The sequence below is a fragment of the Schistocerca gregaria genome, chromosome 3, assembly GCF_023897955.1.
Source record: "Schistocerca gregaria isolate iqSchGreg1 chromosome 3, iqSchGreg1.2, whole genome shotgun sequence".
NCBI classification, from domain to species: domain Eukaryota; kingdom Metazoa; phylum Arthropoda; class Insecta; order Orthoptera; family Acrididae; genus Schistocerca; species Schistocerca gregaria.
This window is the reverse complement of record NC_064922.1, coordinates 78,680,694-78,706,408: the sequence shown is the minus strand read 5'-3', so window position 1 is coordinate 78,706,408 and position 25,715 is coordinate 78,680,694. Positions and strand designations below refer to the sequence as shown.

General features: G+C 43.2%; 1 protein-coding gene across 1 annotated transcript in view; it reads right to left on the bottom strand.

Annotated features, from left to right (window-relative positions):
* The window catches only part of LOC126354125 (zinc transporter 9), a 186,063-nt gene that overhangs the window by 30,401 nt on the left and 129,947 nt on the right, over nt 1-25,715 (bottom strand). The window contains exon 10 of the mRNA XM_050003521.1: nt 13,798-14,008. Within this exon, the coding sequence (XP_049859478.1) occupies nt 13,798-14,008 (211 nt within the window). The remainder of the gene's footprint in view (nt 1-13,797; nt 14,009-25,715) is intronic.

Sequence of the window (25,715 nt, the reverse complement as noted above, 5' to 3'; positions counted from 1 at the left end):
TTCCACCTTGAAAAGAATTGTTTGCAACTTGAGGCAAACCCACATTTTCCAAAAATGATCTGAGTTTCACCTAATAGTATTTGTCTGAAGTGACTTCATCTACACATGGTATACATGAAATTAATGAAAAGGCCAGTCTAGTTGCTCTGCACAACATTACTGAGTCCACAACCAGTTTCGGCTTTTTTGTTAATCCTTTCTCGTGTGGATCTGAAAAATGACAAAACATTATCCAAAAAAATATAAGAAAAAGTCTGGTGGATTTAAAAGCCTGCTTGTCGAATGATTTCAGGATCATGATCCACTTGAGAATGATCATGACATCATTAGAGAAGCAAGATTTTAAATCTAACAGACTTGTTCTTAGATACTGTGGATAGTAGTTCATCACTTTTCAGATCAACTTGAAAAAGGCTTAAAAAAAAGAAGGCTGAAACCCGTAGTGGACTCAATAAAGTTATACAGAGCAGCAGCCTTTTCATTAATTAAACAACTGGTTGCTGAGAAAATGGAGATGCTAATAAATGAAACTCCACATAAAATGCATCTGACAAGTCTTGCCAGCGGGTGTGGCAAGTGTGTGGGCAAGGGTGCACCTGCCACAGGAAGTCATTAAACAGTAAATATCTTTACAAATCAACAATACTGTGTAAGATTAAGGGAGTTTCATTCTAAAGAAATAACCAGTAAACCCCCAATTTTGTAAAGAATCTAACTTAGTATTATTAATTTACAAAAAGGTTAATGTGTTAAATATTGGACATTAAGCATGCGAGTGAGAAGAAGTTTAACCATGTTTGAAGATATGTTAAATGCTATCATTATCAAACACTATATGGGCGTAGTCTGAGCAATTTGTGCTCCGTTTTTAACAAAAGTGTGTTTTTCAAACATCTCAATGTTTATGCTGTCATATTTGCTGAGCTAATTGTCATACAATGATATAATTTTCCAGGTACACTCCATGACATTTGTGGATACTGTCTGCAGACTTTGATGTGAAAGTAATAAATCAGAATATCATAATTGATGATACTGTACAAACAGCGGAAATGTAGTAAGCAATAAACTTCTTTCCTTACACCATCTTTTGGGGACTGGCAGCAGGAAAAAGTTTCAAAAAGCTTTGAAATTAAGTGTACACTTTATCTCTAAATTCTTTCATTCTTAAATATTGGATGGATATACACTCCTGGAAACTGAAATAAGAACACCCTGAATTCATTGTCCCAGGAAGGGGAAACTTTATTGACACATTCCTGGGGTCAGATACATCACATGATCACACTGACAGAACCACAAGCACATAGACACAGGCAACAGAGCATGCACAATGTCGGCACTAGTACAGTGTATATCCACCTTTCGCAGCAATGCAGGCTGCTATTCTCCCATGGAGACGATCGTAGAGATGCTGGATGGAGTCCTGTGGAACGGCTTGCCATGCCATTTCCACCTGGCGCCTCAGTTGGACCAGCGTTCGTGCTGGACGTGCAGACCGCATGAGACGACGCTTCATCCAGTCTCAAACATGCTCAATGGGGGACAGATCCGGAGATCTTGCTGGCCAGGGTAGTTGACTTACACCTTCTAGAGCACGTTGGGCGGCACGGGATACATGCGGACGTGCACTGTCCTGTTGGAACAGCAAGTTCCCTTGCCGGTCTAGGAATGGTAGAACGATGGGTTCGATGACGGTTTGGATGTACCGTGCACTATTCAGTGCCCCCTCGACGATCACCAGAGGTGTACGGCCAGTGTAGGAGATCGCTCCCCACACCATGATGCCGGGTGTTGGCCCTGTGTGCCTCGGTCGTATGCAGTCCTGATTGTGGCGCTCACCTGCACGGCGCCAAACACGCATTCGACCATCATTGGCACCAAGGCAGAAGCGACTCTCATCGCTGAAGACGACACGTCTCCATTCGTCCCTCCATTCATGCCTGTCGCGACACCACTGGAGGCGGGCTGCACGATGTTGGGGCATGAGCGGGAGACAGCCTAACGGTGTGCGGGACCGTAACCCAGCTTCATGGAGACGGTTGCGAATGGTCCTTGCCGATACCCCAGGAGCAACAGTGTCCCTAATTTGCTGGGAAGTGGCGGTGTGGTCCCCTACGGCACTGCGTAGGATCCTACGGTCTTGGCGTGCATCCGTGCGTCGCTGCGGTCCGGTCCCAGGTCGACGGGCACGTGCACCTTCCGCCGACCACTGGCGACAACATCGATGTACTGTGGAGACCTCACGCCCCACGTGTTGAGCAATTCGGCGGTACGTCCACCCGGCCTCCCGCATGCCCACTATACGCCCTCGCTCAAAGTCCGTCAACTGCACATACGGTTCACGTCCACACTGTCGCGGCATGCTACCAGTGTTAAAGACTGCGATGGAGCTCCGTATGCCATGGCAAACTGGCTGACACTGACGGCCGCGGTGCACAAATGCTGCGCAGCTAGCGCCATTCGACGGCCAACACCGCGGTTCCTGGTGTGTCCGCTGTGCCGTGCGTGTGATCATTGCTTGTACAGCCCTCTCGCAGTGTCCAGAGCAAGTATGGTGGGTCTGACACACCGGTGTCAATGTGTTCTTTTTTCCATTTCCAGGAGTGTAATTTGGCTAATATGAAAGTCATGAGCTATGATGCCAGAGGATAAACAGTTTCTAACTGTAATACTTATGTCAAACTTAATGTAAGATTATTCTATCAATAGTATATTACGGGACCATTTTAAATTTGAGGAATAATTAGTCACACGAAAAAGCAAAAATAAAATTTTTGTTGCTCTCAAAGCAGTCAGATATGCAATCTGCAACTGGGGCCATGGACCACAAACCTGGTTGGCAATTTAGCAACATAAATGTCATACACACAGAATTCTCTACTTCTCACTTTCAGTTCTGGCTATGCACCACATTACAAAAGCTCTAATGAACCTGAAGGTTGGTTTTACCACCACAGTGCATCGATAGTTACAGTGGTAATGGATACAGTATACCCTTTTCTCCTAGCCTCTAAACTGATGCCCAACCAGTAATTGAGAGACCTACAGTGTAACATCGGCAATAAAATAGAATTTTTTGACATTTATACACCACTACCATGCACAGGTGACTGAACAAGTCCGGCAGCACCTGGGGACTGAAGCCCAGATACTTGAATTGGTGGCCTAGCACATGCTCCACATAGTACACACTTCCAAGATGCTAACTTTTCATGAGTGAAATGTGTTTGACATTACATATTAAAAGTACATTAGAAATGTAAATAAATATGGCAACAACCCATGCCTAGATTTATTCTGCTTCTTATAGTGTTTATACAAAAAGCTAATTAAATCCTTGTTGCTGTTGTGGTCTTCAGTCCAAAGCCTGGTTTGATACAGCTCTCATGTTACTCTATCATGTGCAAGCTCTTCATGTCCGAGTAACTGCTGTAACCTACAGCCTTCTGAATCTCTCATGTATTCATCTCTTGGTCTCCCTGTACGATTTCTACCCTCCACACTGCCCTCCAATGCTTCACAACATGGCCTACCAACCAATCCCTTCTTCTAGTAAAGTTGTGCCACAAATTCCTCTTCTCCCCAATTCCATTCAGTATCTCCTCATTAGTTACGTGATCTACCCATCTAATCTTCAGCATTGTTCTGTAACACCACATTTTGAAAGCTTCTTGTCTAAACTAGTTATCGTCCATGTTTCACTTCCATACACGGCTACACTCCATACAAATACTTTCAGAAAGGACTTCCTGACACTTAAATCAATACTTGATATTAACAAATCTCTCTTCTTCATAAGCTCTTTCCTTGCCATGTCTACATTTTATATCCTCTCTACTTTGACTATCAACAGTTATTCTGCTCCCCAAACAGCAAAACTCATCTTCTACTTTAAATGTCTAATTTCCTCAGCATCACCTGATTTAATTCGACTACATTCCATTATCCTTGTTTTGCTTTTCTTGATATTCAGCTTATATCTTCCGTTCAAGACAATGTCCATTCTGTTAGACTGCTCTTACATGTCGTTCCCCGTCTCGGACAGAATTACAGTCATCGGTAAACCTCAAAATTTTTATTTCTTCTCCCTGAACTTTAATTCCTACTCCAAATTTTTCTTTTGTTCCCTTTATTGCTTGCTGAACATACAGACTTTATAACAACAGGGATAGGTTACTACCCTGTCTTACTCCCCTTTCAACCAATCCCCCCCCCCCCCCCCCCCCTCCTTTCGTGCCCCCTCTACTCTTATAACTGCCATCTGGTTTCTGCACAAATTGTAAAAAGTCTTTTTCTCTCTGTATTTTACCCCTGCCACCTTTAGAATTTCCAAGAGAGTATTCCAGTCAACATTGTAAAAAATCATTCTCTTAGTCTACACATGCTACAAACATTGGTTTGTCTTTCCGTAAGATGTTTTCAATGAGAAGCCATAGGGTTAGTATTGCCATCAATTTGTAAAACAGGGAAAAGTCTGCTGGGACTAGGTCCAGAGAATATGGTGGATGGGGGCATAATGGGAATGTTTTGTGTTTTGCTAGATAGCTGCACACTAGGAGTGAGACATGAGCTGGTGCATTGACATGATGCAACATCCAATTCTGGTCTTCCCACAGTTCAGGCTTGCTTCTGTACACTGCGTACCTAATTCCTAGGATTCCCTGCTAGAATTCCTTGCTTACCGTCTGACCATGTGGCACAAATTCATGATGGATAATGCCTTTGTAGTCAAAAAGGACAACCAACATTATCTTGATCTTTGACCCACTCATGCATGCTTTTCTTGGACGAGGTGACTCTTTGCCTACTGACATGATGCATCTCAAGTTTTTCATTCAAAATTTGATGGTATGATCCTATGCTGATGCCCGTCTCCTCAGCAACTTCCTAAACAGTTACAAGACGATTGCCATGAATCACAGCACGAACGCTATCCATATGGCCATCATCTGTTGATGTGGAAGGAAATCCAGACTTGGAATCATCACAGACCCACATTATGCCCTGTTGAAAACATTTAAACCACTCGTAGCACTGCAGCGACTCATACAGTCCTCCCCATATTCTTGGCTGAGCATTTGGAATCTGTCTGACAAAAGTTTTGCCAAGCCTGGAGCAGTATTTCTTTCTCTCTCTCTCTCTCTCTCTCTCTCTCTCTCTCTCTCTCTCGCACGCACACACACACACACACACACACACACACACACACACACACACACACACACACACACACACACACACACACACAGTTCTTCAAGCTCCTTCAATGCACTAATCTGATGAGAAGCCTGTACATGTGCTTACTTCAGCAGCTGTGGTTTGCTTGCTAATTGTTCAAGCGACTCGAGGCAAATGGCGTTTGTTGCCTAAACTTGCCACTAGGTGTGCTCTGTAGCAGCACCGCGCTCTCTCTGCTGGTTGGTTCGTTATTTCAGAAGTCCACTTTCTTTTTGAACATACCTCGTATGCCCTGCCACACTAACACAATCTGATATACCCTGGTCTTTTGCAAACCAAAGTCATTTTTGACACTTGTCAATTTCTGTATTTTACTGGGTGGGCACAGCACATTCTTACAAAGTGCTTTTTCAGTATACGCCTAGCTTTTCATAATAGCATGGCAGTGTACGGTTTCAAGTCTGTGGCTACCTCTTTCTCCACGATTTCCTCCATCTCCATGTCTTATGGTAGTGGCAGAATGAAGAATATGCTTACTCTACCATCCTAAGTATTGGCCTTTTGTGGAAACACTGCTGAGATATTGCACTTCCTCAGGCAGACCCTCTGCATCTGATATGATGTGCACCCAGTGTACTAGTGTTTCTAGTACTAGATTCCTCTGCACAGAAGGTGGCAGCTATCTGCGTTCAAATACAGATCAGTAAGCATTTTCTTGCGATGCACATCATGGCTCAGGCTGCCATCAGCTCTTCTCATGACCATAACGTGGTAGTACTCCTTCAGCATAGCGGTGTTGGGATGTATGGAGTTCAGATCTACAAGGACGTACTCAGGTATTGTTCCAATCAGCAACTAAAGACAGGTCAAAATACAAGCAATCCCATGATATGGACAATTCGTAACAAATTGTAACACGATTTCCAAAGGATTTTGTTAAATGAACCAACAACTTCCTTTGTGAATGACACAGTTCATCGTCAAATATGCCCCTCATTGAGCTAAAAATTCACACTATTTCCGTTTTATCCAACCCAACCCAACCGAACCGAACCAAGTATGTAAATAAACTTCTGTATTTGAAGAATAATTTACACCTGAAGATCAAATTATTCTTTCCATCATTCAATAAATACTTGTTTGTCACAGACCCTTCAAGAAATCACTGTAATGATGAACGACTTCTCGCCTTCATACCTGCAGAGGTTGACAGCAGAGGTGTAATGTTACGTATGCAACTGGTGTCGAGCTCGTTCAGCCAGTCAGAACCTATACTGGATGACCCTGGAGGAGTGCCAGTAATACTAACAAGTCTACCACTTAAGCAAAGTGACCACCCTAGTAAGGGGGTCAGATTTCCTGAGTTCGGAAACAGCACATCCCATAAAAGTCCCCACTGCTTTTGTCACATGTGACCCACCCACCCCCCCCCCCCCCCCCCTTTCAAAGGAGTCTTCACACCTTTCATTTGTGTCAGATCTTCACAATCACCATACAGCATCTGAATTTTTGTACTCTGTTAGTCCTAAATCCATGCTGCTTTTTACATTCAGATTCAAGCATATCTCTCACCCTCTTTTTTCTGCAAAATCTATTCCACTCTGTGATATGTCTACAGTCGATCCACTTTTTCCTATTTCTTTTTTAAATACCTGTATTGTAATTTCCTTTCTTCCTATCACTGGGTTCTTCACTCTCCCTCTCCCTCTCCCTCTCCCTCTCCCTCTCCCTCTCCCTCTCCCTCCATCTCACTCCCACAGTTCAGTGCAATCACCGTATTCCACTGATCCCCTATGCTTTCATCACATCTGCAATTGACCAATCATCTCCAGGAGACTTCGCTAATTTGTTTTTGAGCGTTCTCTGTTTCCATCACAGTTCTTGATCTTTCGTGGTGTCCCATACTTGCTTTTCTCCAATTCATACTTTTCAACAAGCATTAAAGAACTGTTTTTTGAATTTGTGTGTTGTGTATTTGAAGTTTCTCATTAAAGGTATCCGAATCAAATCATTTCTCAAAACCCTTTTTACCTGAATTTCTTGTCTCCCTGTTCCTACTTGAACGTAGCTAATTATAATTCCCTCTATAGCACAAGACCATTTACCTGATTTTTGCAATAAATGTGAAATTGCCTAATAAATGCTACTTCATAGAAAATTGTATCCACACAAATTATTTTATAAGAGATAGTTAGAAATAGTTTTATTTTCAGTTATTGGTATTGTCTAATTTGAGCTTCTAAGCAAAATTTCTGCAGCATAGTCTAAACAACCTTGGCAACATATGGGCAGAATCCTTTACACATTCTCCATACACTCCTCCTCCTCCTCCTCCTCCTCCTCCTCCCCTGGAAAAATTTAAGGAGTTTGTTGTTTACATTCATTATGCGTGATGACTGCAGAAACTGCAGATGTGGTTTCAGTTGACAGTTTCTGAAAGAGGGGAAATGCTACCAGTTGCTTTTTAATTTGGCACAATTTATTGTACCACTAACCACTTTTTGAGCCACTGCATGATCGTCAGATGGAGATGTTGCAGGACCATTACCTGGACAATGTGCAGCTAGATGCTTACAGTTCATACCTACAACACCATCACCAATAAGAAACTTCACCTATAATACTCCTTGTTCCTCGGCCAAAAGGTCCCATGATATCTTGGTAACCAAATAACCAAATCTATCTGTTCCAAATTGTACACTAAAAACTTCTATTATCATGCTGTTTACTCAGTTTTCTTTTGGTACCTGCTGTTCTACCCCTCCAAGGACCAAGGATATTGCCAAGATGAGGAGGCTAGCTTGCCTCAGTGATGCAAGCAGCTATACTGTAGGCGTAACTGCAAACAACTAAAAACTAATATTTTACAAGAACATGCAGCTATATTGTATAACTTTAATGACTGCATGATTCCATCATCAGTAAAATATTCCATAGGCAATATAGTCCCCAATTTAGATTTCCAGGCATGGACTATTCAGGAGGATACTGTCCTCAAGAAAAATAAAACTGGTGTTCTATAGGATAGAGTGAGATATTTTAGATCCTTTTATCACAAAGGCAGGCTAGAGAATTTAAAAAGAAGAATGGGTAGGCTGATGTCAAATACAGTGAGAATGAGTTAAGTGCAGTGGTAGGAAGAATCCACTTCTTGTCTTGTGAGTACAGGATGATTAAATAAAACCAATTATGGATAATGTAGGAGTAGGATAACAATGGACAAAAATGAGTGTAATTAGACTACTATGTACGGATTAGTAGTAACAGAGTACATATTCCTATTATTTCAATGACAAAGATGTCGCAAGAACGTTATGGCAAAATTAATTAATTAATTAATTAATTAATCAATCTTGGAAAAATCGGACAAGTTAAAAATTTCAGGTATCTCGGTGACATCATCCAGGAGACTGGATTATAAGAAGAAGCAATTAATGTCAGGATGACGAAGTTAGACCAAGCATACCAACTGACAAAGAATACCTACACCAAAAAGTTTATGAGTACAGGGGCAAAGTTCCGACATTATAAGAAAGATGCAAAACCTGAGGGCTTATATGCATCCAAAACTTTGACCATGAACAAGGTGAAGATGAGCAGCTGGAAAAGTGAGAGCATATGATATTAAGGAAAATCCTACATAATAGATGGGTTGATGGACAATGGCAAATGAAAGCAAATGAGGATTTGTACAGCAAGAAAGAACCTATCACAGCATCCATTAAGAAGAGACAATTGTTATTTTACGGTCATCTCATGAGGCTTGACAGTGACCAACCAACAAAAAGAATATGGAGTTTCATCCAATCTAAGAAAACAAGGCCAAGATGGTTCAAAGAATGTGAAAAAGATCTTAGGCAGATTGGTATCTCAGAGAGAGAAATTCCTGACAACAACAAATTTAGAAGACTGGTGAACAACAACCCAGGTTTTAAAATGGCATCAACATCCAAAAGACAGAGAGGACCATTATCTGAAGAGCATAAACAGGCACTTCACAGTGGGGTCAGAAGATACCGGCAGGAAGTCAAAGCTGGAACAAGAACAAGAACAAGACCTGAACACTAGAGTGAAGTTGGTTGTTATCACACAGTCCATAGAGTCTCAACTCAATAATAAATAAATAAATAAATTGTGCAGTTTGTTAACAAAGACAACATTTAATGTTGACAGAGAGTTGGAACTGAATATAAGAAAAGGGAGAGCAGGAAGAAAAAGGTAGGAGAACACGGTGCAGGAAAGGAATTTTGTACACAGAACAATTTAAACATTTTTAACACTTGGTTTAAGAATCATGAAGTCAGATTTCATGTTTTGAAGAGACCTTAAACATTGCAATATTTCAGATAGATTATGTAATGGTAAGACAAATATTACCAAACCATATTTTAAACTGCAACATATTTCCATGGTCCAACGTGGACTCTGCGCATAGCTTATTGGCTGCAAACCACAGATTCAAATTGAGAAATTGGGGATAGGACCTGGGTGAATTGAAAGTTCCTGGAGAAATTGAAATTTTGAAAGGGGGTGTTAAGCGACTTTCTGAAACAGGGGAAAGGAGGGCAATGCAAGACAAATGGATAGCTTTGAAAGTTGAAGTAGTGAAGGTGTAACAGGCACAAACAGTCAAAAAGACTGCCTCCAGTAGACATCCTTGAGTAACACAGAAGATACTGAATCTAAATGACGAAAAGGAAAAATATTAAAAAGCAACAAATGAGGAAGGTAAAATGGAATATCAGCATCTAAAAATGAGACTGACAAATAAAACTACATTAAAAATGCAGGAATGGCTGGGAGGAGAGATCCAAATCTGTAGAAGCATGCAAAGACCATGGGAAAATTATGGAGGTACCTTCACGAATATTGAGAGCTCACATGAGAAACCAGCAGCACCATACTAAGCAAAAACAGAATGGCTGAAAGGTGAAAGGAATATAAACAAGAGATCTATGAGGGAAATGAAGCTGAAGGCAATGTTATAAAAAGAAAAGAAGAAGTAGATGAAGAGATATGAGATAATATAGTGGGAGAATAATTAGACAGAACACTGAAAGTACCGGGTGATCAAAAGTCAGTATTTGAAAACTTAATAAACCACAGAATAATGTAGATAGAGAGATAAAAATTTACACACATGCTTGGAAAGACATGGGGTTTTATTAGAACAAAAAATGTCCGACAGATGGCGCTGGGCATCGAAACATCAGTGACTGCGCATGACAATCGTGTATAAAAGGAGCTGTAATGAGAGAGAGAATCAGATGCGCCAGCAATCGCAGCATGTTGACGTTACCTGAAAAGGCACTTTTCGTGAAGCTGTATTATCAGAATGGGCAATGTGCTAATTCAGCATTACGATCCTATCGCCAAAGGAAGGGGATTCGAACGGGTAAAGGTCCGTTGACAAATGTGACGAGAATGATTTCGAAGTTCGAAGCCACGGGTTGTTTAGACTATAGACCCCGTAGTGGCCAACCGAGCACAAAGTGTAATGCTGCTGAGACAGTTAAGGGAGAAATGGAGACTGTTGCGGGTTCGTCTATGCACGGGGAAGTCAGCAGTCGCATGTCGCACTGACATTCAATACACTACTGTTTGGTTGGCACTTAGGCGTACCCTCCAATGCTATCCGTACAAAATCCATCAGCATCATGAACTGGTATCTGGCGATTTAGTGAAGCAGAGGGCATTTGCGGTGTGGGCGTTCAAAAGATGGCGAAAGATGACGATTGTATGAGTAGTGTTGTGGACCGACAAAGTTAATTTAACGCTCTGAGGGTCTGTCAACGCCCACAACTGCAGAATTTGGGCTACCGAAAATCCTAGAACTGTCATGGAAACTCCCTTGCATGACAAGAAAGTCACGGTATGGGTTGGATTTACCACATCTACCATTATCAGGCCTTTTTTCTTCGAGGAAATGCGTGATTCTGGTTTTGTAACTGCTACCATGACAGGTGAGAGGTATGCCGAAATGTTACAGAATCGCATCATCCTCATCCTGGCTGATAAACACCAGCTGGAACGTACGATGTTTATGCAGGATGGCGCTCCACCCCATACTGCTAGATGCATGAAATATCTCTTGTGCGCGTCGTTTGGTGATGATGGTGTGCTCAGCCGCCACTTTCGTCATGCTTGGCCTCCCAGGTGCCCCAACCACAGTCCGTGCGATTATTGGCTTTGGGGTTACCAGAAGTCGCAAGTGATCATGATCGACCGACATCTCTAGGGATGCTGAAAGACAACACCCGACACCGATGCCTCACCATAACTCCGGACATGCTTTACAGTGCTGTTCACAACACTATTCCTCGACTACAGCTATTGTTGAGGAATGATGGTGGACATATTGAGCATTTCCTGTAGAGAACATCATCTTTGCTTTGTCTTAATTTGTTACGCTAATTATTGCTACTCAGATCACATGAAGCACCATCTGTCATACATTTTTGAACTTTTGTATTTTTTGGGGGGGGGGTTCTAATAAAACCCCATGTCATTCCAAGCATGTTTGTCAATTTGTACCTCTCTATCTACAATATTCTGTTATTTATTCAGTTTTCAAATTTATACAGACTTTTTGATTACCCGGTAGGTCAAAATAAGGCACCTGGAGTATACAAAAGTATTTGAGAATTACTGAGATTATTGGGACAGTTAGTCATGACAAAACTATTCCACAAGTTATGCACGATATGTGAGACCGCTAAAACACCACCAGACATCAAAAATAATGTTGTAATTCTAATTCTGAGAATGGCGGGTGATGAGAGCTGTGAGTATTACTGAACCATTGGTGGAATAAATTATGCTTCCAAATTTCTGACAAGAATTATTTACAAAAGGAGGGAAAAAATTGGTGGAAGCTAGCCTAACAGAAAATTAGTCTCAGTTTCAAGGAAATATAAGAACACTGGTGGCAATACTGACATATGGCTTCCAGGATGAGGTACTGGCGGAAGTAAAGCTGTGAAGACAGAGTGTGAGTCATGCTTGGATAGCTCAGTTGGTAGAGCACTTGCCTGCGAAAGGCAAAGGTCCCAAGTTCGAGTCTTGGTCTGGCACACAGTTTTAATCTGCCAGGAAGTTTGACATACAGCTTATTAGGCAAAATTTAGAGAAAGCTTTCAACAATGAAGATCGAAATATTCTTTATGAAATTCTGACAGTAGCATGGCCACAACAAAGGGAGTAAAACATTTTCCAGAATATGTACAGAAGCCAGACTTCAGTTATAATTGTCGAAGGACATGAAAGGAAATCCCTAGTTCAAAATGGATTCAGAAACCCACATTACCCCGATTAAAATTCTGGGACACAAAAATTTAAAGTTTCAGGACTTAAATTGCAGAGAGGTTGCAGTTCTATCAGAAAAGTCACAGGATGTGGAAGACTAGCTGAATGGAATGGACAGAGTCTCAAAACATGGCTGAATACCAACAAAAATAAAATGAGGGCAATTAAATATAATCAAACTAAATCAGAAATGAAGCTTCCTTGCAGATAAAACTGTGTGCCGGACCGAGACTCAAACTCGGGACCTTCGCCTTTCGTGGGCAAGTGCTATACCAACTGAGCTACCCACATGACTCACGCCCCGCCCTCACAGCTTTACTTCTGCCAGTACCTCATCTCCTACCTTCCACACTTTACAGAAGCTCCCCTGCTCACAAAGCCAGTCCCAGATGATGTGAACTACGTGAACAGGGGCCTCTCCTGCCTTGGGACATAGCATCACAATATATGAACAAGCACTGTATGTACCATGATATGGACCTGCTCAGTCAAAACTGTTACATAACCCTCAGCAGGAGTGCAACCTAGCAGAGTAGTGTGGGGCCCTTAGAATACTACGATAAGGCTGCCCAAATTGTCACCGAACCACTCTCTGGACAAACTCGGCCAGAAGTTGGAAACAGTGTGAGGCAAGATTGATCTGACCAAATGCAATTCTTCCATTACTCCACGTTTTACAGCTTCAGCACAACGTTTTCCTGCTATAGGCATTTCCAGCAGTGATGAGTGGTTTTGGAATTCCAGCTCATCCTGCAATTCCCAGCTTATGAACTTCTCCTCATGTAGTTTCGATGCTGACAGGATTCACTAGTGCAACAATTAGTTCTGCATTGATGTTTGCAGCTATTGTCCACTGTATTTTTCGTCACAATCCTCTTCAAAAACCATCTGTAACACTCACTCAACACAGACCGTTGTCCTCATTGTGACTTAACAGATGACGTTTTTTGGCTTTCCTTGTATGCAGTATCTTCAATACAGTGCCTCTCGGCACATCAAACATTTCGGTAATCTCGTTTCTGGAAGCACCGACCGTATAAGCACCGACAATTCGCCCACTTTCAAACTGAATTAGCTCCAACATAGTGCACTCCTAATTAAACAGAACACTATTCTGACAATGATGGACACCTGTAAATGTTGAGGTAATTGCACAGGTGCCATTCGTGAGGAAATAAAACAGCACAACCCGTAGGCATGGCTAGCACCTGCATTTATGTTCAAGCAGGTATTTCTCATGGTAACAATAATATATTAAATGGCCCAAACACAAGAATCAGAAGTTAAATGAGATGCTGATAAAATACATACCTTCCAACCAAAGCAGCCACATTGCTGTAAATAAGAAATGATGCAACGCCACCCAGAATTCCACCGACTAAGAGGGAGCCCACGGCATCAGGGATGGGACTGTTGTAGAGCACAGACAGTCCCATGCAGGCTCCAGCCACACCGACGCCGAGGACTGCAGCTAAGTCTTCCATCAGCACTACGTTAACACTGGGGTCTTGCCCACGAAACACTGCCGAAAGGAGCATCACAATCGTTCAGTTTTACTTATACACTACTTCCATGTTGAACTTTGTACTTCTGATACATTCTTCATCCATAACATAATTCATAAAAAAAAAACAATTATTAACACCATCTTTACAAACACTAAAGAATGGTAAAAAATAAAAAACGTTGCAGTTCAATTACATGTGACAACTCCACAGCCAAAACTCCCCCATCAACATGTATTAGAAAGTTGACGCTGTTGCTGCACCACAGTGAAAGACATCAGGCGAGTAACAGTCTCCAGAATCCGAGGATCAGTGCAAGGCACACACCAAAAGCAGGTCATTATGCAAGGTGTCTATGAGAATGACATTTTCTAACTACCTTGCCTAACTGCAATGTACAACACCAATCTTGCTATAGCTCCCAAGTGAAATTGTTGACAATTAGTGCGACATACACCAAAACTAGACAATATCATGACTAATCGGACAAACCATCTTTGAGCACAACTCACCCTTTCTTCCTCTCTCTCTCTCTCTCTCTCTCTCTCTCTCTCTCTCTCTCCCCATCAATCAGTCCAGCAACAATTTTGTAAATGATTGTAATGGATAAGTTACTCTTCTTGTTCTTAAAATGAGAGTTAGTCTGTCATTATCTTTCTTCGTAACTATTTTTGTGGAGTCATTCCACATTAAATCATTGTGAATAGCAACCACTATCTTTCATCTCTTGTTTACAACCGACACTGCTGCTTCTTTGATGATAAAATTTTAGACAAAAAATAAGCTTGTTCAAAATAATTCACATAAGAGAGGAAGAAACTAAGTTGTATCAATACACTAGAAGTTTTATAGTGAAAATAATGCTGGAGCACATAATATGCAAGTTTACTTATTTGCATATGCCAGCCTACGACTTGTAAACTGACAGTTCAATTCCTCTATAACGAAGAACACAGCAGACTGTAAATGATTCTTGGTTTCTAATTTCCTGTTGCATTTCTGTGGCACACAGGCACACTGAAAAAAGACTTCTGCATATTATCAGCTATCAAACAACTCCCTTCTGTCTATGTCTGACGAGGAACTTAGTACAAAAACTGCTAAAATCTGACAGTTTTTTTTTTTTTCAATTTGCCATTCAATGAATCATCTACTGTACGTGGTGAGCAGCAATGCATCCATTTCATATTGTTGTTTAATACATGTACTGCAAGAACTACTAAGTCAGTGTATGCATTGATAGAAAAAGCTCTAGAATCTGCATCTTGCTTTACATGTAAAGTGTGGAGACCACCGTAGTTGAAGAGTTCTACATGGTGTGACAGGTGGTCTAACAAATGTGAATGCTATAAAATCCACCGTTTCTAGTTCACAAACAGTTCCTTTCACCTATTAAACAACCATTTCGGCTAGTTGTAATAACTCTCGCTTTATTTCCATTTCCATTTTTCCCACATCACTGATCATTTTTAGCCGCTTCCCACAGGTTTTAACATAATTATTTCTTCGTCAGACAATTGTTAACCTCATTTTCATAATCTGCCACCACAAAACCACTCCTTTTAAAACATTTACACGTAGTCTTTTCGACATTTTCCCGAATTTATCCACCCTTTAACGTGTTTTGCGGCAACACAACCACCTAACCTTTATCCACATCGTTGTCTACCAACCCAATTTCACCACAGGATCAACATAGCCCAGCTTTAGCCAACACTTTTTCACCTTTTTTCACACCAGATCTCCAGTTTCAAGGCCTTCACAAGTGTGTGTGTGTGTGTGTGTGTGTGTGTGTGTGTGTGTGTGTGTGTGTGTTATTTATTGTGCCTATCTACCGGCACTTTCCCACTTGGTTATATATACTTACCAAGCGAGAAAGTGCCGGTAGACAGGCACAATAAGCAAAACACACAAACACACACACAAAATTTCGAGCTTTCGCAACCGGCGGTTGCTTCATCAGGAAAGAGGGAAGGAGAAAGAAACATGAAAGGATGTGGGTTTTAAGGGAGAGGGTAAGGAGTCATTCCAATCCCAGGAGCAGAAAGACTTACCCTAGGGGGAAAAAAGGATAGGTATATACGCACGCGCGCACGCCCACACACACACACACACACACACACACACACACATACGTATACAGACACAAGCAGACATATTTAAACGCAAAGAGTTTCGGCAGAGATGTCAGTCAAGGCGGAAGTGCAGATGATGATGAATGACAGGTGAGGTGTGAGTGGTGGCAACTTGAAATTAGCGGAGATTGAGGCTTGGTGGATAACGAGAAGAGAGGATATATTGCAGGGCAAGTTCCCATCTCCGGAGGTCAGATAGGTTGGTGTTGGTGGGAAGTATCCAGATAACCCGGACGGTTTAACACTGTGCCAAGATGTGCTGGCCATGCACCAAGGCATGTTTAGCCACAGGGTGATCCTCATTACCAACAAACACTGTCTGCTTGTGTCCATTCATGCGAATGGACAGTTTGTTGCTGGTCATTCCCATATAGAAAGCGTCACAGTGTAGGCAGGTCAGTTGGTAAATCACGTGGGTGCTTTCACACATGGCTCTGCCTTTGATCGTGTACACCATCCGGGTTGCAGGACTGGAGTAGGTGGTGGTGGGAGGGTGCATAGGACAGGTTTTACACTGGGTGCGGTTACAAGGGTAGGAGCCAGAGGGTAGGGAATGCGATTTGGGGACTTCATAGGGATAAACCAAGAGGTTACGAAGGTTAGGTGGAAGGTGGAAAGACACTCTTGGTGGAGTGGGGAGGATTTCATGAAGGATGGATCTCATTTCGGGGCAGGAGTTTAGGAAGTCGTATCCCTGCTGGAAAGCCACAATCAGAGTCTGATCCAGTCCCGGAAAGTATCCTGTCACAAGTGGGGCACTTTTGGGGTTCTTCTGTGAGAGGTTCTGGGTTTGAGGAGATGAGAAAGTGGCTCTAGTTATTTGCTTCTGTACCAGGTCGGGAGGGTAGTTGCGGGATGCGAAGGCTGTTTTCAGATTGTTGGTGTAATGGTTGAGGTATTCAGGACCTGAGCAGATTCGTTTGCCACAAAGGCCTAGGCTGTAGGGGACCGTTTGATATGGAATGGGTGGCAGCTGTCATAATGGAGGTACTGTTGCTTTTTGGTGGGTTTGATGTGGACAGATGTGTGAAGCTGGTCATTGGACAGATGGAGGTCAATGTCAAGGAAAGTGCCATGGGATTTGGAGTAGGACCAGGTGAATCTGATGGAACCAAAGGAGTTGAGGTTGGAGAGGAAATTCTGGAGTTGTTCTTCAATGTGAGTCCAGATCATGAAGATGTCATCGATAATTGTTTTTGTTATTGTGCCTGTCTACCGGCGCTTTCCCGCTTGTTAAGTCTTGGAATCTTTGTTTTTAATATATTTTTCCTCTGTGGAAGTTTAGGGAAACATTCTAGGTGGGAAAAATATATCTAAAAACAAAGATGATGTGACTTAGCAAACAAAAGCGCTGGCAGGTCAATACACACACATCAAACACCAACATACAGACAAAATTCAAGCTTTCGCAACCAGCGGTTGCTTCTTCAGGAAAGAGGGAAGGAGAGGGAAAGACGAAAGGATGTGGGTTTTGTGATTTGCCTTCACAAATGTCTGTCTGTGTATGTGCAGATGGATATGCGTGCGTGGGCGGGCGGGCGGGCGGGCGGGCTAGCGGGCGTACGTGGGCGGGCGGGCTAGCGGGCGTACGTGGGCGGGCGGGCGCACGCGTGCGAGTGTATACCTGTCCTTTTTTCCCCCTAAGGTAAGTCTTTCTGCTCCCGGGATTGGAATGGCTCCTTACCCTCTCCCTTAAAACCCTCCTCCTTTCGTCTTTCCCTCTCTTTCCCTCTTTCCTGAAGAAGCAACCACTGGTTGCTAAAGCTTGAATTTTGTGTGTATGTTTGTGTGTCTATCGACCTGCGAACACTTTTGTTTGGCAAGTCACATCACTAGCCCTACACAAATAACCAAGGCCAATGAAATTTTTTTTTAAACTTTTTACTCTGATAGCTGATCTTTATGGATTTTTATGAGCTGTATCCAACTCTAGCCTTTTTTTATCACCCATAGTTTTCAAGCAGTATGCTTTTTATTGTATAGTATAGAACTCCTATGCTATACGGTAAATGGGGAAATTAAGGAAGTGCTTTGTTACAAAATAAGCATGGTCCCTACTTACAGTAAGCTACTTAAAACTGATGTGTTAATAGAGGTTTGACTTGTCAGCTGGAATTGGTTTGTATTCTCTCTCTTTTTTCTTTGGAGCTTCTTGTGTAGCTTTTTCTACGGTGAGTCGCTTGCTGAACTTCTCGGTGAAGTGACCAACAGTAATGCCCCATAATGTTGGTGTTCCAGTGGCCTTGGTAGCATTTTTCCATCACTTTAATGTCCTAGTGAAAACGCTTTCCTTGCTTCTCACTAACAACTCCCGTATTGTTCAGGAAGTAATCAAAGTGACTGTTCAAAAAGTGAAATTTCAGGCTCATTAAACATCCTGAAGTTTTAAACTTCTTTTAAACATTGTATTTATAACAGAAACATACTCTGGGTCTTTTTCATGTCTTAAGAACTTTTTAACAACTTGCCTCAATGATACCCATGCTTCTTTCTCATTTAAGGTCATTGTGAATTCAAAGTTAACATCAATCATCAATTTTCTAATGTCAGGTCCGACAAAGACATCTTCTTTTATTTCAGCTGAAGGGTGTGGAAACTTTTGGCAGAGATACTTAAAACATGGTCCATCTTTAGGCAATGTCTTTACAAACTGTTTCATTAGGCCGAACTTTATATGTAGAGGTGGTAGGAGTATGTTTTCTGGATCTACGAGGTTTTTGCGTAGAATGTTCTTCTCACCAGGTTTTAAAGACTCCCTCCCAGGCCAGTTCTTTCTGCACTAGTGTTGATCCCTAGCCCTACTGTCCCAGTCACACAAGAAACATGGAAATTTGGTAAAGCCACCTTGCTGACCAAGAAGCATCCATGTTACTTTTGCGAGCAGCCGAGGTGGACACCTTCTCTTTGACCCAAATTTCCTGTATACATCGTTCTTCCTTGTAGATGGGACAGTCGCAGCAGGATGCTGCATGGTCTCCCTGACAGTTCACACGAGGAAACGGAGGTGGACAGTCACACTCATGGGCATCCCTGCCACAAGTGACACATTTAGCCACATTGCAACAAGACTGGTGAGTGTAATTAAAATGCTGACACTGGTAGCAGCGCGTACGTGTCGGGACATAGGGGCGAACAGAAATAACCTCGTAGGCCGCTTTGATGCGCGACGGCAGCTGAACACTATCAAAGGTCAAGAAAAGTGTCCGGGTCGGTACAAAGTCATTGTTGACCTTTTTCATGACCCTATGGACAGCCGTCACGCCCTGCTCAGCGAGGAAAGACTGAATCTCCTCGTCAGTCAATCCATCGAGTGATCTAGTATATACCACACCACGAGACAAATTCAAAGTGCAGTGAGCCTCCACCCGGACAGGGAACGTGTACAGGAGTGTGGTCCGAAGCAGTTTTTGTGCCTGAAGGGCACTCTCAGTTTCTAGTAACAAGGTGCCGTTACGCAACCTGGTACAAGACTTGACCGATCAGGCTATGGCATTTACGCCCTTCTGGATAACGAAAGGGTTGACAGAGGAAAAATCCTTTCCGTCCTCAGATCGAGAAACTACGAGGAACTGTGGGGCAGGCGGTAGTACTTTTGTCACTTGTGGCTGGTCAAGTTTCCGTTTGTGGGCAGAAGTCGAGAGAGAAGAAGAAGAGATATCCATTGCGGAGGAATCCCCCATGTTTGCCAGAGTCTCCGATGGCGCGCTCCGTCCTTGTGGGGACCCTCTCAGAGGGCACTCCTGCCTTAGGTGATTGTTCACACCTCAGGTCACACCTCCCGAGGAACGGACGGTGGGACCAATCGGCATGGTCGGAAGGTGTCAGCTCAGGCAATCACCTCTCCCTGGGCCTGGCCTTAACCCAGGGGGTACGTGCGTGCCTTACTTGTCTATTCCAGGGCGGGGAATTACGTGTTACCCCGTCACCGGCTACGCGTGCGAAAATGTGGGTCGGCCTTCAGGCACGCACACGGAGGAAGGAAGAAAAGGAAAAAGAAAGGAGAAAGGGAAAGAAAGGACAGACTGTCTCAAATGCCAAGGCGGAGACCAGAGAAGGCTAGCAGGAGAAGGCTAGCAGGAGAAGGCTAGCAGGAGAAGGCTAGCAGGAGAAGGCTAGCAGGAGAAGGCTAGCAGGAGAAGGCTAGCAGGAGAAGGCTAGCAGGAGAAGGCTAGCAGGAGAAGGCTAGCAGGAGAAGGCTAGCAGGAGAAGGCTAGCAGGAGAAGGCTAGCAGGAGAAGGCTAGCAGGAGAAGGCTAGCAGGAGAAGGCTAGCAGGAGAAGGCTAGCAGGAGAAGGCTAGCAGGAGAAGGCTAGCAGGAGAAGGCTAGCAGGAGAAGGCTAGCAGGAGAAGGCTAGCAGGAGAAGGCTAGGAGGAGAAGGCTAGGAGGAGAAGGCTAGGAGGAGAAGGCTAGGAGGAGAAGGCTAGGAGGAGAAGGCTAGGAGGAGAAGGCTAGGAGGAGAAGGCTAGGAGGAGAAGGCTAGGAGGAGAAGGCAAGGAGGAGAAGGCAAGGAGGAGAAGGCAAGGAGGAGAAGGCAAGGAGGAGAAGGCAAGGAGGAGAAGGCAAGGAAAAGAGTAAGTAAGACAGTGAGATGGAGAAGAACAAAGAAAGGAACCAACCCAAGGAACGAAGAAACCAGAAGAAGTGAAAAACCAAAATGACCGCAAAGATAGGTTGTGGAACTGTCCGTCTCTGGACGCAGGCGCTAACTACCCCCTTGAGGGGGAGGGATTCCTTTTAGTCGCCTCTTACGACAGGCAGGAATACCTCGGGCCTATTCTAACCCCCAGACCCGCAAGGGGGGAATAACAGGTGAGAAAGATTACCTACTATCTTCTCGGTGTACCCAAGAAAATAAAATATTGACAGAAAATTATTGGCCAGGTCGCTACACTAGTAAGGACCAGTTGTACAGCCCCCAGCTAGCAGCCGCTTAAGTTCTATTCTGGAGGTAATGGGGAAAACGTGTTGTACGAACACGTAATAACGCCTAACTGGAAAACATTTGCGGGATAACTAAACCTGTGATTCTGGCATGATTAGTGAAATTAATCAGCAAACAAATTTTGGCAATGGTAGGAATAGCTGCAGAATTGGTGATGACAAGATTGTTTCTTAGAATGAGGAAGGAGAAGAAACGGGGACATCACACAAATTATGGAGAATAAGACGATTCCCAATTTATATAAAAATTTGGCAATACTGGTTTTCGATCTCATGCTTGAGAAGCTGGTGTGTATGAATGAAATGTGAAACTGTTTCCTAACATAAAAAGTTTTGCTTGTAATAGGCCTAGTAGGCATCGACGTACTTCCTATATGGGGGTCAATTTTCAATTTTATGAACAAACAGAAGGGGTGGCGATGGGTAGCCCTCTATCACCAGTGGTGGCCAACCTATTTATGGAAAGGTTTGAAGAGGAAGCACTCTCTTCAGCCAGATATCGACCCAAGTGCTTTTTTAGGTATGTGGATGATACCTTTGTCATCTGGCCCCATGGTAGAAGGAAGTTAGATGAGTTCCTGCTACATCTGAACTCTTGCCATCCGAACATTAAGTTCACAATGGAAATGGAGAAGGAGAAGGATGGAATACTTCCATTCTTGGATGTTCTGGTGAAGAGAAAGGGAGATGGCACATTTGGACACAGTGTGTACCGCAAACCTACGCACACTGACTTATACCTTCAAGCCAGCAGTTGCCACCATCCGGCACAGAAGAATGGAGTGCTCAAAACACTGGTCCACAGAGCACAAACTCTGTCAGATCCTGATAGTCTGGCCACAGAAATAGAACACTTACAATCAGTGTTCAGCAGGAATGGGTACTCCTCTAGAGATATCCAGAAGGCACTTCAACCTGCCAACCGGCCAAAGGATCCAGAAGAAGAACCAGAAGAGGCAAAGAAGATGGCATACTTGCCATATGCCGGACCTATCTCTACCAAGATCAGCAGGATTCTCCAGAAATATGACATCAGGAGCATATTTTGCCCACCCACAAAAATTGGGGCTATGCTGGGGACTGTAAAAGATGACCTGGGGCTACGTAAGCCAGGTATTTACAACATACCATGCCAGTGTGGGATGTCATACATTGGCCAGACCACCAGAACTGTGGACATCAGGTGTAAAGAACACCAGAGACATACCAGACTCAGGCAGGCAACTAAATCAGCCATAGCAGAGCATTGTCTGGAACTTGGTCATTCAATGGATTACAATGACACCAAGATTGTGACACAGACCTCAAGATATTGGGACAGTGTCATTAAAGAAGCAATTGAGATTAAGGTCACAGACAATCTAATCAACCGTGACTCGGGATACCAAATCAGCACTGCCTGGAATCCAGCGCTTGAGCTTGTGAAAACTCAACGCAGGACACTCCAGGATTCAGCAAGAAATATAAGTGGAGACCGAGGGAACAGCCGTGAGACAAGGTGTTGGACATTAGAGACCAGATCTGACACACCCCAGGTCATGAACTCGACTTCAGAAGACGGCCAGGCCGGGAGCGGACGGCGGAGGGAACACCGGCCACCAGAGAGGGACAATGTAGCCGCGTCTGGCGGGCGCAGACCTCAGATGGAACACACGACGCGGCTCGGACCGATTATGGAGCGCCCAGCACGCAACAGAAGTGGAAACCGTAGTAACAGTCATGAGATAGAGTACCTAACATCTCATATCGGATCTGACACACCTCAAATGACAACCACAACTGTTGAGGACGGCCAAAACCGGCGCCGACGGCAGTCGGAACATCCGCGACTGGAGGGGTCCGTTGAAGTCGAGTCTGGCGGGCGCGGACCACAGATGGAACACTCGACTCGGCGCGGACCAATTAGGGAACGCCCAGCTCCTCCCAGGCATAAATACTGGACTCGATCGACCCAAGGACCAGTCTCAGGTAGCACCTGAAGAAGACAGCGAGGCACGCTGTTGAAATATCGTGCGAGAACGACGCGAACATCCGGCTGGATTCCCGAATATCCAAGATGTCAAGTTATTTTTGTCCGTTTGCTTAAGAAATTTGTCTTTTATTAACCTTTTCTGCAGAGGCAGTCAATGTATTTGAAATGAAATGTTTAATTCGACAGTACTGGCTAGTTTCACCTGTTCGCTGCATTTCATGTGCACGTTTTCACCTTCTAGCACATATGACGTTATGCCATAATAAAGAACCAAACATGATATAATGCAGTAGTGGTGCTCCAAGAAAATTTACATCCCGAAAACACACTGAAAAGCTTAATATCAGATTGAGGTGTACTTGATTGGGAATCCGGACATATAAATGTGCACTTTAAGTATGCACTTTAAATGTGCACATTTTAGTTATGGTTCACGAAATTCCGATGCTCTTGGAGTATTCTCTGATGTCTTGTTTCTTTTATGACATAATGTATGACCTTTCAATGTTTTACACGTGCGTACATATGGTTTTCCTGCATCATGGTACCTGCACAAGTGCGGTGACACCAGTTATCTGCGCTCTCTGGCAACTGCTGAAACGAACCTATTTCTAACAGGTCGCGGAAAAATATTGCGAATAGTGGTTCGAAAAGCATAAGTTGAACTATGTGCGAGAACGTACCATGAATTTCTTAAATCACAGAGCGTTTGACTCATTTAAAAATCAGCTCTTTGATGACGAGCCATTTAGAAGAATTTCGAACCCTGAAGATCAGAAATTTGTCATTATTAAAAATTTTACTGGCACGTTTGTGTGATTCTTAAAGTGTAACACGCACAAAAAAGACCAACATTATATGCGAAATCATAGCTTCTCTTGCAGCTTATTAACTTTGGAGACCAATATTATATGTGACAGCTTTGCTTTTCTTGTAGCAACACTATGTATATTAATTTAAACTATTAACTTTCCCTGTTTGTGTGTTCGTTCTACGTAACAGTGATGATGCTGTTGGCTGACTACCTCAAGTGTCCTATGCTCTGAATATCGGCTGTCATCGACTTCCGAGATCACATGACATGAGCTTTGACCGGCTTAGAGCAAAGCATCGCAATCTCTATTTCAATGATTCGGAAAGTAACATGCGGTGTTTGGTGGAATTCCAACGTATCCTTCGCAATATGAAAATACACAACGTATATGTCGCTGCACATAAAAGATAGTTCCAAAACGCGTCTTTTTCTCTGAGTTTCATTTTCGAAAGGGCCGGGAAATTCTACGCCCATGTATAAAACCTTAACCATTCAAAGGATTGATAAGGGAAAATATACTGTCACTTAACACGGAAAAAGCGTGTTTTTACCTGGGAGAAAGTGTATTTTTAACTGGGAAATCCGGGAAAAATCCGAGAATTTTTCTTCCTTGTCCACGTATACACCCTGCAAATTATTTCAACAAACAGATGAGTCAGAAATTAATTGTTGACATTTTTGATAATCCCCTACCAAAAAGACCAGTTACGACCACAATAAATTTTTCTATTATGATTTTAGATAGGTTAGGCCATTCTTTTCCTTCATACAAACTTATTAACACATGCAGATACATTGGTAATTCCGGTCTGGTATTCTTAATACAAGAAATCTGCATCACATTTTTACAACTCATCACATTCTACACACCAATACTGGAAAAAGATCAACAAAATACACTGGTGTCCAAAATTAAAGCAACGAACTGGAGTTCTGCAAAGTAACATTTATTTTGCCAAAAAAGGTATAATCAGGTGATAGTAAAGTAGAAACAATATACCTGCAACTTGCTAACGGCAGAGAAAAATGTTCCTGGTTTTTTTCCAACTTAAGGATTTACACACACATTCCATCAACTGGTTAACATGCTCAGTATGGAGTGTGAGCAGCTCTGGCATCAATGCAGGCCTGAGAAATGACAGCACATGTTGTCAATGTTGTCATCAATCCCATGTTTAGGCAATAATGCCCATTCTTCCTGCAGCTGCTCACAAGTCTTGGAGAATGGTTGGCGGATGTTGACACGATGCAACCTTTGTCCTTACTGCAGCCCAGACTAGCTGTTAGGGATTCAAATCAGGAGGGCAAAATAGATGCAACGGCTGTGGTCCTGTCCAGTTTGTTGCCTCGGATTTTAGAGAGGATTTTGATGTGCTGCTGGGTGACTGGCTCACCCAGGTTTTAGGTAAGAGGTCCGCCAGTCACGATTACCTACTTGTTGCCCTTCGATTTTGTTCCCTTTGCCTTGTGTTTCCTTTCCTTTTTTAGTGTGTTTCTTCTCCTCTTGTATTGCCTCTGTATGTGAGAATTTGGAACTGCATCAGGTCTGTGTCTTTTAGCCGTTCTCCTTGTTCGCTGTCCATCTTCGTCCCTTCACCGCATGTGTTCCCTTTTCTATGCACCCGAAAACCTCAATCCCCCCTCACTCACTCACACACACACACACACACACACACACACACACACACACACACACACACACAAATCAGGCAGGCCATACCATGTGTGCAATATCTTCTGTTTCCAGGAAAACGTCAACCACCTTTTCTCTATGAGGTCGAGCATTCTTGTCCAGCAATATGAAGTCTGGCCCACAGCACCTCGCAACAAATACAAGATGTCCCAAGATCTCGTCACGATAT